This window comes from Phodopus roborovskii, unplaced genomic scaffold, assembly GCF_943737965.1.
Source record: "Phodopus roborovskii unplaced genomic scaffold, PHOROB, whole genome shotgun sequence".
Classification (NCBI taxonomy): Eukaryota; Metazoa; Chordata; class Mammalia; order Rodentia; family Cricetidae; genus Phodopus; species Phodopus roborovskii.
Window position 1 is genome coordinate 1,075,626 of NW_026126629.1, and position 12,807 is coordinate 1,088,432.

Sequence of the window (12,807 nt, forward strand, 5' to 3'; positions counted from 1 at the left end):
AGATTTTACTCTCATTAGAGGATGGAGCAGAGCGAGTTCAGGGGAGAAAGACAGCACATTCCATTTCACAGCAATTTCTAGATTGTTTCCCCATTTGAGACACAAAATGAAGTTTCTTATTTCCACCACACATGGGGAGTGCTGAGTCAGGGCAGTCTCTCCTCTAGCCTCTTGCCACACACCTTCATCCCGAACCCGTGCTGGTGTTCAATGCTTTTTCTAGGAGTCCGTAGTGAAGCTCCTGTTCCCATCTGGAAGTTGTTCCCAGTTGCAGCAACCAGTCACATGCTAATACCAATCTAGAGGATTACAGTGGCGGTGCCTGGGAAACCCCCTTGGTAGTTCAGTTCAGATGGGCCCAGAGTGCGCTTGTCTGCAAGGAGACCCAGCACCCGTTAGAAGGAACCCCTGGAAACCAGCCGCATTCCCTGCTTGTTTCTCTTTCATTTCCTCAGTGTTAAAGGCTGTGGGGATGCCATATTGAGGAATGGTGACCAGGATGTGGCTGATGATGTCTGATGACAGTTGACAAACACTTTTTTTTTCTAGTAAGGGCCAGGCAGTAAGTATTTTAGGCTTTCATGCCTTATAGACGGTCATTATGTCTTAACTTTGTCATTATTTGCGTGAAAGTGTACAGAATATACAAATGCAGTGAAACTTTATTTATAATGACATATGGCCTGTTGGATCTAGCAAAAAAGTAACCACAAAGAACACATACACACATGCACTCACACACACACACAAAACAATGTGACAATAAAGCTTTATTTATAATAAGAAATGGCCTGCTGGATCTAGAATGCAGGCTATAGCTTGTTGACTCTTGCTGCTGCTAGGTTCCATGTTCCTATGAGCTGAGATTGCCTGGCCTGTGCCACACACTCCTGTCAGGTGGCCTATGTCCACATAGTACAGAAGCTGGGAGATATTTCGCACATGTTTCAGGGTCACAGCTAGAGAGTAGTGTTGCAGAGTTACATCTTATAACTGTTGATTTGTTCCTTGTACGGGATGCCTTAAGACAACAAGGAGAAAACCATCAAGGCAGAGAATTTCTTACTGAGTTTTGAAAGTCGACATGGCTCAGGAGTTCTCCTATTTAGTAATTGTAGAGGCTGCTGTGGATAGTAATTACAGTTTCTGAGGTATAGTGATTATGGCAGAAGTCCAGGCATCGAGAGCAGGAAGGCTGGAGACATGTCCCAAGCTGTGGACCAGTCTCTGGTATTTCTTCAGTGATGAAAACAGATTCCCTCACAAGGATATTTCTAAGCAGCCTTTTTCTCTAGAGAAAGGCTGTAGTCGGGACTCTGGGATGCCCAGATTTGTTCATGGGTGCACCACATCTATGAGCTTTCAAAACTAACTCAGTGCCCTCTCTTTCTGCCCCTACAGAAGGCTACCATTAGCCATGTGTCACCTGATAGCCTTTACCTGTTTCGAGTACAGGCCGTGTGTCGGAACGACATGCGCAGCGACTTTAGTCAGACAATGCTCTTTCAAGGTAAGTCTCGCCATGCCACCTGATGTGCCTGAAGCTGCTTGTCTCTTCGGGGGCTTGTCCAGAAGTAAGGAAACTTGGTCCATGTGGGGTATATGCCAAACTCAGGGATCGCCAGCCTTTTAGATCTGTCTCATCTTGGGTTGGAGGTTTCAGAGGCCCAGAGAAGAGAGGGAAAGCAGGGTTCAGTTTGCATTGTTTCCTTCCTGTTTCCTTGATGTTTCCAGCTACGTCAGATGGTGTGGTGTCCCCAAGTCCCCCATAGCCTCTAACTTAGATGACCAGCATGACTGACCGTCACTGCCTTTTGAGAACTAGAGCCCAAGATATAAAATGTGTCCTTCCAATTTGCAAGCCACACAGACAAGTCTCTGTGTGTTGTATCTTCCTGGTTCCCAGTCTGGTGATCTGTGTTCTGTGCTGACTGGGGACCTGTAGGAGGGTTGGGGCCAATTTGAGGGTAAAGCAAATGGAACTTTGCCTTCTTGCATTTTAATGGAGTTTTTTTTAAGTTAGTACAAAGATTTAATGAATGAAATATTGAAAGTTTATTTTATCAATTTATTTTATGGGTATAAGAATTTTACCTTCATGTGTGTATATTGCATCACATACATGTAGTTCCCATGGGTAGGACCAGGGGAGGGCAGGAGATATCTGGAATTGCAGTCACGGACAGTTGTGAGCTGCCATGTAAGTGCCAGGAAGCAAACCCAGCTACTCTTCAAGAACAGCAAGTGCTCCTATCGGCTGGGCCATCTCAAGCTCCAGAAATATTAGAACTTCAGATAGATGGGTCGTAGGTCAGTAGTGAAGCATATACTTAGCATGCACAGGCTTTGGTTTACTCTCTAGCACAAAAGTATAATAATAACAAAAGATTATAGAAGTAATGGTAGGACATAGTCTGTCTTTCCTGGCCCTCATATCATTTACTAGAATCAGTCAAATGTGGGCCTTAGTTTGTGAATGCAGTTTCATAACAGACACAAAATCTGTCATGAAACTAAAGGTCAGGGCCTTGGGCTCCACACGGAGACTCCGGCTTCTCAAGCTGCTTGCCCCCTCGGGGCCCTGGCTCTCCTATCTATGAAATGGAAAGTGCGTATCACGCCACTGTCAGTTCATGTACCTCGCTGTGTCTTTCTGTAACAGAATTCCTCTAGGCATATGCGACCATACTCAGCTGATTCTTAGCCTTTGAGTTGTGGATCTGATTAAACATCTGGATTTTCCCCTTGAAAATGCCACAGATGTGAATAAAATTACAGACCCTGTAAGCCACATGGCAGATTGCACCATCAGCATCTGAAGCCTCCGAGTTATGCACCTTCACAAACCCCTCAAAGCAGCTGCCTCTGAATCCTGGCAGTGGGGTCTGGCTACGTGAGCGCTAGCAAGCCAGCGCTAGTGACTGGCAGGCACATTAAGTGCTGAAGAATGCCAGGTTCGAGCTGGGCTCTGCCGGGAGGATGCTGGGTGCAAGTCCCAGCCACCTATCACCAGCTGTGCCATGCTGAGAACATGTGTTGTCTCTCTTCTCAAGGCCACTGTTTGCCACTCCAAAAGTGGGTAGTGTGTACAGGCTGTCCATGGGGGCCATTGTACACTAACACCAGACAACGTATATCAAATGATTACCATAGCATAAGTCACAGGACTATAAACCAGCAACTCCTTATGCATTGCTGTGAAGTGTATGCCTAGATTTTACCAGTTGAAGATCCCCAATCCAGACAGTGTGACATCCTAATACTTCAGGATCCAAAAATCATTTGATCATCATGTCTGTGTTCGTACAGTTTCAGCCTTCATTAGGTTTGATAGAAAATAGTAGTAAATGATGAACCCAGGGAAGAAGTTGTCCAGCAGAGATTTCTTCCAAGGACCTGGAATTTAATGTGGCATTTAAGCATTCTTAGCTAATGATTCCTCCTTCTTTTAAAAATTAACTGAAATATACTATAGTTTCATTTTTCTCATAAATAAATCTGAGTCCATACATATACAAAATACATTATTCTGTGTTGAGCAAGCACCTTGGGCTGTGGCAGGGTCTGTGTGAGGTAAGGGGAGGGAGAAGGTAGGCCAGTCTGGGAACTTGCTGTGGCCAGGCCTGGGGACTTTAGACCCATAAATCATGATTAGGCCTCCGTTGCCTGGACCAGGTGCCTGGGAACCACAGAGCTGCCTCCTTTGACTCATAGTCTCAGGCTGCTTGGCCTCTGAAAAATGTAAGGTTTATAATGTAATGCAATTCTAAAAAGTCCCCGTCAGGTATAAATTCAAATCAGGGAGCAATTTTAATGTCTGATCACAGTGGCAAATGGCTGTTGTCCACATGTGTCCTCCATCTCTGCTCAGAGATGAACAGCTGACCCTTTAGTGTGTGGCATTTTACCCCCCCCCCCCATGTATTGATAAAGGAACAGATCCCTTGTTCGCACCTCCCCATGACACCCATGAGAGACCTGTGCCAACCAGCACCTTCATCAAGGTCAGCCACTGCCCTTTTCTACCCAGCCTGAGAGCAAGGTGCACAATTCACCTCCTATTCAGAGTCAAGGTTTTAGACAGAAAACAAGGTCTTTGAAAATTCCAAGGAAGTTTTCCCCGTGGTCACTGTTTTTAGAAAGAAATTTACAACAGATTTAGAAGCAAGGAAACCCACATGGGGTATTATATGTGGTGATTATAGCAGTATTTATGATCCAGATGATATTCCAAGACATCGGGCTGGTGACATAGCTCTGCTGACAAAGACTACCGCTTCCAGGCCTGCAGGTCTGAGCATGGTCTGCAGGATCACACAGTTGCAGACAACTGACTCCAGAAGGTTGAACTCTGACCTCAAACCATGTGTCTGTGGCATGCACATGCTGTGGCATGCACAGATACACACAGGCACACACAATAAGTAAATAAATTAATGGGGTGGAATAAAAACTAAGAAAGCAATAGCCACGCTTAGCCACTGTGATACTTGCATTAGCGGCAAGTGACATTACAGAGTGCCACCACTTCAGCTGCTTCACCCCAACATCATGTGACAGTTTATCACGTAGGCTTCTCTTTGGGGTTTTGTTTGTTTAGGAGCATGCGCTATAGTTTTTGGGTTGGTTTTGTCTTACAAATGGAGAAATTATGTTCAGAATGCAAGTAAGTTGTGATAAGTCTCTTAGCTACTGCATGGAGCTCTGTGGTCTTATCTAAGCTCCATGGCTCATGCGTGGACAGTACATGCCACTCACCACACCAGGTCCTCAACCAAGAAGAGAACAGGTATGATGGGCCCCATTCCAGCCACCCCAAAGTGCTCAGCAATCAGTCACAGACAGGGCTTCTGGAACCTTCCTTCTGAGCGTGAAACTCGTTTAGTCACATCCTTCCTCACAGTGGTCTTACGAACTAAACGTTATCAGAAAGGAATCAGTTAGATCCACATGCACTTGTCACAATACTTTAAACAAATCTGAGCTGTGGTGATGTGTGTGTGCATTTAATGAAATCACTGAGTCCATCCCATAGTACAAAGGTGTCAGATCTCAGAGACAAACGCAGGCTTCCAGAGGATGCAGCCAAGGCTTGCCCTTCCACTTCCTGGAGGAAACGTGTCATTACAGGAAATGCAGGGAAAGTGCAAATGACATAGCTCCTCCTTGCAGCCTAGGACATTTCCTAGGCTCCCCCCCATCCCCTTGAGCCTAGGAAAGCACTCATGATCCAAAAGGCCCCGTGTAATGGAGTCAGCAGCACTGAGGCTACCCGGGTAGCTGTTGCAATGGCTACTTTTAAAGGCTCCTGGGAGCCTTTTATCTTGTGTTAAGGAAGCAAGATGTGACACCTGTCTGAGTACTTATTATGAGGTGTATTTTGCCCAGCTTATATTTTGTTGCCTTAACTGCCTTTATTTGACCTGTAATCTAAAGTTACATTGACTTCACATTTCTCTCCTTGCAAAGTGTACTAAAACAAAGTAGGTGAATCATTAGGTCAGGGGTTGTGAACTCAGATGTCCATGGGTCCTATACGTATGTATGATAAAGTGAGAAACACGATACCGTGTGCCAAGAAAAGGAGTGGCAGACTCTAAAGTTAATAATACATTCATTGTTTGTTGGTCTTATTATTTATTTGTTCATTTTTTTATCTTATAGGGCAAACAAAAACATGTAGGTCCCTTGCTATTTCTAGATTAGGTAAAAAGCATAGCAGATATGTTCCTCAGTTTTCTTAATTGGTATTTTTGATTATGTTTTGATGTTGTGTGTATAGGGGGTAGGTCTTTAGTTATAGAACGCTCTTGTTAAATAACCACAAAAGGTTATAATATTTCTATTATAAGTTATGATGTCTAGCATTATTCAGGAGCCAAATGTACTTCAGCAGATGAACAGCTAAACAGTTCATTGGTAGAGATACACAAGAGAATGTTATTGAACATTTAAAAAGAAAAGGAAATTCTGGCCCATGCCTGGATTGCCGGGGTGACCTTTAAGGACATTATGCTAAGTGAAATATATCACTCACGAAAATACAAATGGGCATGATTATATTCATATGCAGTATCTAGAACAGTCACATGCAGAAATAGAAAATACCACCATGTTGTGGTTCCCAGGAATCAGGTCAAAGGAAATGAGTTGGTGGGTGTGTCCTTGGGTTTCATTTTGCATGATGGACCCAGCTGAAGCACCTCCAGCCTTGAGGAAGGGCTCAGCTTCAGCCACTGGTCAAAACTGAGCTTTACCAGAGCAGACACTAAAAATGGCTGGCATGGAAAATTTTATATCCTTTGCCTCTTAGTACAACTTGATATATACCGGTTATATTGCTTAAGAATACTCCATGGGAACTCCAAGAAGAGCACGAGATAGGTATGCAGTGAAGATAAAATGATAGGCCTTGTAAAACAGAGCCCAGAGACTATTGGATTCGAGCAGGAAGAGAGGACTCGACAGTACACAGTGACAGGAAGGCAATAGGGTTATTGCAAGAATCAGTAAAAGAATAATCTAAGATAAACTGTAGGGCTGGCAAGATGGCTCAGTTTATGAAGCGACTTGCAGTCAGGCCCGATGAGATGAGCCCAGTCCCACATGTAGAACGAGAGAACTAACTCCACAGAGTCCAATTGTCCTCTGTTCTCCACAATTCTCGTCTCCGTTCCCTCCCTCCCTCTCTTCTCCCCCTCTCTTTTTCTCCCCCCCTCGCACTTCCCACCTTCTAATAAAGAATACATCCATAAATGTAATAGTTTAGAAAACAGTAAACTGTCATAAGGTAAAGATTCCTATTAGAATCACTGAAAGGATGAGAAAAATGGTAACCAAAAAACTGTTTGAAGCTCAGAAGCCCAGCAGTACCTGAAAATGCATCTCAGTGTGGGTGGCGGTTACATGGGTAGTAGACCTAACAATAATTCATCTGTCTATTGGCATCTTGCTATTGTTGAAGTTCTGTCTCAGTAAAACAAAACTATAATAATTACACATTTTAAATGAATTGCTTGCGTCAGGAACAGCATGGCAACATGTCTGCATGACTCAGAAGAGCGTCATAGGTTGAACTGGTTGGAAAGCATACAAACGAATACTATTTTGTGACATTTAAAAAAAAAGTATGTGTAGTTGAGAGATTTGTGTGTTCATAAGTAGGATTTTATTGCAATCGCATATGAATGTTGCATGTTGTTTACATTATAACTTCTTCTTTTCTCAGCTAATACCACCCGAATATTCCAAGGGACCAGGATTGTGAAAACAGGAGTGGTAAGTGGAGAATGCCGGGTGCTGTCACTGATGTTTTACTCGGTTGCAGTTAAAGCTCTTGCCACAAGGTGTCAGTATAATGTTGTTGAACTGCCTGCATAGAGCAGTTCCGAGACAACACATTTCGCTGTATAAGTTAGTGTGCTGTGCAGCAACATTAGTGGCTTCTGTTGTATAATTTTGTCAGTGTAAAACTCTTCTAGATCTGTAGTTATGTATGATTCCATGGAATCGGATGACACAGGTGTTACTCCATCGAGAGCCCTTCACTCATACTATGCTAAAATCTAGAAATTGTCACCCACGACTACTAATAAGAAATGACTAGTGCTGAGGGATAATATCAGTCTGAAACCCGGTAAGCATATTTCAGCTTCCAGACACAGGTTATTTTATTTGCATCTCCAAACAGCCCAGAATGGTAGTGCTGCTACTCCCATTTGACAGGTGAGGAAACTGAGGCACGGTGAGTTAAAGTACTGGGCCCATCATCACTCAGAGTGAGGCAAGGAGTCATCTCAAAGCTGCGATGAAGAAGGGCCCAAGCCACTCTGTAAGTGGAATGCCTGGTGCTGTTCTGGATGTTGCAGTCTACAGAGGCATAGATTGCACTGTGGAGAAATGTAGATACTCTGAAAGGCCCTGTGGCTGGGCTACACTCAACTTGAAGCTGTAGAGCCATGTAAAGCTTTTGTCCAGAGTGTGGTGCCAGCTTCTGACATGACCACTGCTGATCCGGACCAGCCGACTTCCCTCTTCTGACTGACTGCCTCGCTGTATGATGGTGGAGTTAACTCCATCTGGTGGTTTTCTGCATCTCAAAGCTAGGTAGTCACTGGCAGAAACTGACTTGTAGCATTGACTTCCACTTCTCACATGATTCCCCCACCACACACACACACACACATACACATACAAATGGTGGGCACCTGGCTGTTTTATGACTTTGTTGCTTGTTTTAAAGGCACTTTTAATGCTTCTATTTCCGCATCTAGCCAAATTCTGAGTTATAGCAGTGAAAAACAGAGTTTGATACACTATACACTAGTTAATGTTTTCATTCAAAGTAATAGCAATTATAAAGGCACTAAAATGAGATGTAGATTCCCTGGACCTGCACTACTCAACTTTTATGCCATAGCTTAAGAAACCCCATAGGGTAGATGGCTAAAATTCTGAGGTTTTGCAGAGGGGCCTTGGTTTGATTCTTGATGACTGATTCTGTGGTTTTTTTTTTGTTTGTTTGTTTGTTTGTTTTTGTTTTTGTTTTGTTTTTCCTTCACCTCCCTTCTCTACGACCTGGGTGGCCTTTTCAGCCGACGGCCTCTCCTGCCTCTTCAGCAGACATGGCCCCCATCAGCTCTGGCTCTTCTACTTGGACATCCTCCGGCATCCCCTTCTCTTTCGTCTCCATGGCAACTGGGATGGGTCCTTCCTCCAGTGGCAGCCAGGCGACAGTGGCCTCTGTGGTCACCAGCACGCTCCTAGCAGGCCTGGGCTTCGGTGGCGGTGGCATCTCCTCCTTCCCCAGTACCGTGTGGCCCACACGCCTTCCTACTGCAGCCGCAGCCAGCAAGCAGGCAGGAAGGCCAGTCCTCGCCACTACTGAGGCTTTAGCGTCTCCCGGGCCTGATGGCGACTCAGCTCCTACAAAGGACAGCGAGGGTGCAGAGGAAGGGGAGAAGGAGGAGAAACGGGAGAGTGAGGATGGAGAGCGAGAGCATGAGGAGGAGGGAGAGAAGGACTCTGAGAAGAAGGAGAAGAGTGAGTCTGCCCATACAGCAGAAGAGAGGAACCAGACTGCTCCAGCCCCCACACCGTCTTCCCCTCGTAGGACTGCAGAGGAGGGAGGGCATCAGACTATACCTGGGCGCAAGCAGCACCACGATGCCCCTGCAACAGACCAGCCAGGACCTGTTGCCCCGGGCTTGGACCCCAATGAGGACACAGCCACCCAAGTGCCCCCAACAGCCACAGAGGAACATTTTTCAGGGAGTGATCATAGGAGGCCCGAAATGCCATCTAAAAAGCCTATGTCCCGAGGGGACCGGTTTTCCGAGGATAGCAAATTCATCACTGTTAATCCAGGTAAGTGGTGCTGGTCCGTATTTGAAGGTCCAGGCTGTTGTGAGCAGGCTCAACCTACTTCCAAGTTGGGGGACACTGGGGAAGTAGGTAATAATATCCTTGGGATTGTGTGTATCCCTGGCGTGTCTATGCGTACAACCACATCTTCTCATCTCATCCTGGTAAGATACAGTCTCTTGGCTGCAGCAAGTCTTCCTCCGTGCTCCTGTCTTTGCTTCGGAAGATTCCGAGGCCTCAGATGGAGATCCAGGTGAAGGAAGCAGGCACTGCTTCTAAGATGTTTGCCTGTTCCTGGGTGGTGGAAGTTGGGGTATCCGAAGAAAGGCAAATGGCTTGCCTTGGAAGTGTGACATGTGAGCCCTCAAATCCGTGTTTCTAAAGAAGTAAAGCATGGCTACATGCACTTGTGTCCCCTGCACTGAAGGCACAGAGTCAGGCAGACCCCTGGGGCTCAGTGGCCAGGTATCCTCCCCACCTTATTCTGTGAGTTCGGGGTCTGTGAGAAGCCCTGTCTCAAAAAGCCAAGATGAGTGGCTCCCAAGGAACAGTGTCCAAGGTTGTCCTCAGATCTCCACATTCATGTGCACTTGACAATACAGGTGTGCACATGTGTGGGCACACACATGCCCATATGTGAGCACACACACACAGGCACATGCACACATACATGCAGTCTTTTATTCCTTGATCATTTATTAAATGCAAACACAATCTATTTCTGGGTAGTCATTGTTGTGCCAGGCACTAGGCTGGATGCTCTGCCAGGGAAACCCCTTGCCTGCATCATGGAATAGAGGGTATGGCAGAGAGATGACCAACAGCAGCTGGCTAGAGCACATCCCAAGGAGTTAGTAATGAGGACCTGGGAGAGCAAGCTGCTGAGATGGTTGTTCTTGGCAAGCCAGGAAAGTTCCCAGCTAGGATGATGTTCGAGCCAGGAAAGTTCCCAGCTAGGATGGTGTTCGATTGCGAAAGAATAGTAGAAGAAATAGGATGTTGTGACTGACGATTATGGGGAGGATAGAGTGCCACCTTAAGTGCAAAAGGGTGACATGTCCAGTCTGGGGAGTCCTGGTCTTAGTAGTCCATGGTCCTAGCCCAGGTAGTGTGGCTGGCTGTCCTGAAGCTGTCACTGGCTACATGAACTACCCATTCGTAACTGGGAAGCCGCCATGGCTGGTTGGGCCTCCACTGGCTGCGACACCAGAGGCAATGTTTTTCCACAGTCACATGTTCAGATCTTAATGAGCCGTCAGGATGCTTGTGCTGGAGCTGTGGCATGAGGGGCTGCTACTGTTGTGAGGGCTTTTCTTAATAAGAAACCCTTCGTGTTGCCAGACTGCAAGACGTTTAGCAACAATGTTTTTTTCATTTAAGCTGTTGTGGAGTTATGAGTGCAAAAAAAAAAGGCAACTGGTAAATATTTATTTGCTTTTGCACTTGTAAACATTAAAATTCATCTAAAGCTGAGATCTCGTATGTTAAGATACAACTTAGAATACATTTTCATGTTTTGAATTACTTTCCCTTAAAGCTGCTATGAACTAATTTTTTTTTTCTAAAAAGGGGTCTCCCATGGGTGTCATTCAGTGTGGGGCAGTCTGACAGAAAGGCACAGTAGCCTTGTATAGATGCAGAAAGTGTGGGGCCATTGGTGGACTGTTCTTGTGTGAGCCGGGCATTCTTTCTCAGAGACCGCTGTGTAAACATTGAATTTCTTTTATGTAAATATAGTAAAGAATACAGCGTCTCTTCCCAGTGTGTGCCAGGCTCTAGACTAGGCATTAGGGAATGACTGTTGATGGAGACTTCTGTTCTCCCAGGGGTACATACTTGTGGGAGAGGTTTAGGATAATCCAGCAAATGAAGACATTTAAAGGGAGAACAGTGTGTGACCTCTGGGTCAGCCACTCACAGATACATGGGATAAGATTCTGGGCTGCTGGAGTGGTAGGTCTAGCTCCCTCTCTGTGGAGCAGGGCCATAGAAAGGGATTATTGAGTTCAGACAAGAGGACAGCTAGGAAAATAAGGGAGCATTGGCCACCCTGAGGGTTAGATTTTAATTGAAATGGCAAATCAAGGGATAGATACCAGCACGAGAAGTTATTTGTGTCATTGACTCTTTCTCAAAAGCGCTTACTTGTGCATAGAGACGGAGGTGGTGGCCGTGTGGCTTGGGCCAGTGTATTTCCTCTTTAAGACAGGGGATGGAGATGGACTGAGTAGACTCTTTTGCATGCTTCTGAAACCAGAGCCTGCTATGTGCTTGAAGTGGGAGTGTTCATGGGAGTGTGCGCAGCTTGGGAAGCTGCAAGGCTGGTCTCTTAAGACATTCTGGTAGAGGAAAGAGAGGTGGACCTCAGATGCCAGGAAAAGGGAGAAGAGAGTGAACCATTGCTTCCCATCCCAATGTCAGAAACCATTTGGTTTGGTGGGAGTGGCTTTTGGAGTCATCTCAACTCAGTAGGTCTGCCCCCTCATTCACTTGACCCTCAGGTAAGCTTGTGCCCAGTGATCTTGTCTGCAAAGTGCAGGTAACAAGAGGGCCTCAGTCAGTGCAGAGACAGTGCTGATAAAGCTGTCCTTTTTTTTGGGATGGGGGTCCAAACATGGCTTTTCTGTGTAGTTGTGGCTGTCCAAGAACTCACTCCATAGACCAGGCTGGCCTCAAACATAGATCTACCTGCCTCAGCCTCTCCCAAGTGCTGGGATTAAAGATGTGCATCACCACTGCCCAGCTAAAATTATTGGAACACTGCAAAGAAGTTTAGCATTGTTACTGTGCAAGGATGACGTGCAAATTTGTGAAAGTCACCAGTCTATTAGTGCTAAGGAAGGCCACCAGCAGCCAAATGCCACATAACAGTGGAACTTTTTGGAGGCATCAGTGGGTCTATTTGGCAATCTGAATGAACGGTAAAGAGCAGTTCCCCAACTACCTGAAGTTAAAATGACCTACAGGAGTTCCATAATTAGCTAAGGTGACAGAGTGCTTGTTAATCATGCAAAAAGTCACAGTTCCGATAGCCAGCACCTCCTACACCGGGCATGGTAGCACATACCTATAACGCTAACACTTGGAGGGTGAGACAAGAAGATCAGAAGTTCAAGGTCATGCTAGGTTCCTTGAAGTTCAGGGCCAGCCTGGGGTACCTGAGCCTGGCCAGGAACACTCTGTCCTGTGATCTCTGCAGTCAGAACAGCAAGGTGCACTTGCTCATAAAGCCACAGAGAAAGTTCAGAATTTCTGGGGATTTGAATTTGAAAGTGGTTCTGGGTTGAAATCTTGAGTTGCAAACCTTTAGGAGAGAACATAGTAGTAAATAGTTTGTTTTATTTTTTACAGAAATCAGTTCTCAGTCTTAGAGCACACTCAGCCATGGACAGGATAGCAGTGAATGGCTGTAATGATTCATAGAAATAGGCAGAGGGCCTGATT

General features: G+C 45.6%; 1 protein-coding gene and 1 non-coding gene across 3 annotated transcripts in view; both read left to right on the forward strand.

The window, feature by feature from the left end:
• Positions 1 to 12,807, forward strand: part of Ptprg (protein tyrosine phosphatase receptor type G) — a 655,084-nt gene that overhangs the window by 562,323 nt on the left and 79,954 nt on the right. For both annotated transcript variants that reach the window (XM_051206878.1, XM_051206880.1), the window contains exons 10-12: positions 1,402 to 1,510; positions 7,229 to 7,278; positions 8,595 to 9,366. In XM_051206878.1, coding sequence (XP_051062835.1) covers positions 1,402 to 1,510; positions 7,229 to 7,278; positions 8,595 to 9,366 — 931 coding nt within the window. The remainder of the gene's footprint in view (positions 1 to 1,401; positions 1,511 to 7,228; positions 7,279 to 8,594; positions 9,367 to 12,807) is intronic.
• LOC127238328 (U6 spliceosomal RNA) lies at positions 12,088 to 12,192 on the forward strand. The gene has a single exon (XR_007835917.1). It is a non-coding gene; the product is annotated as a U6 spliceosomal RNA (small nuclear RNA).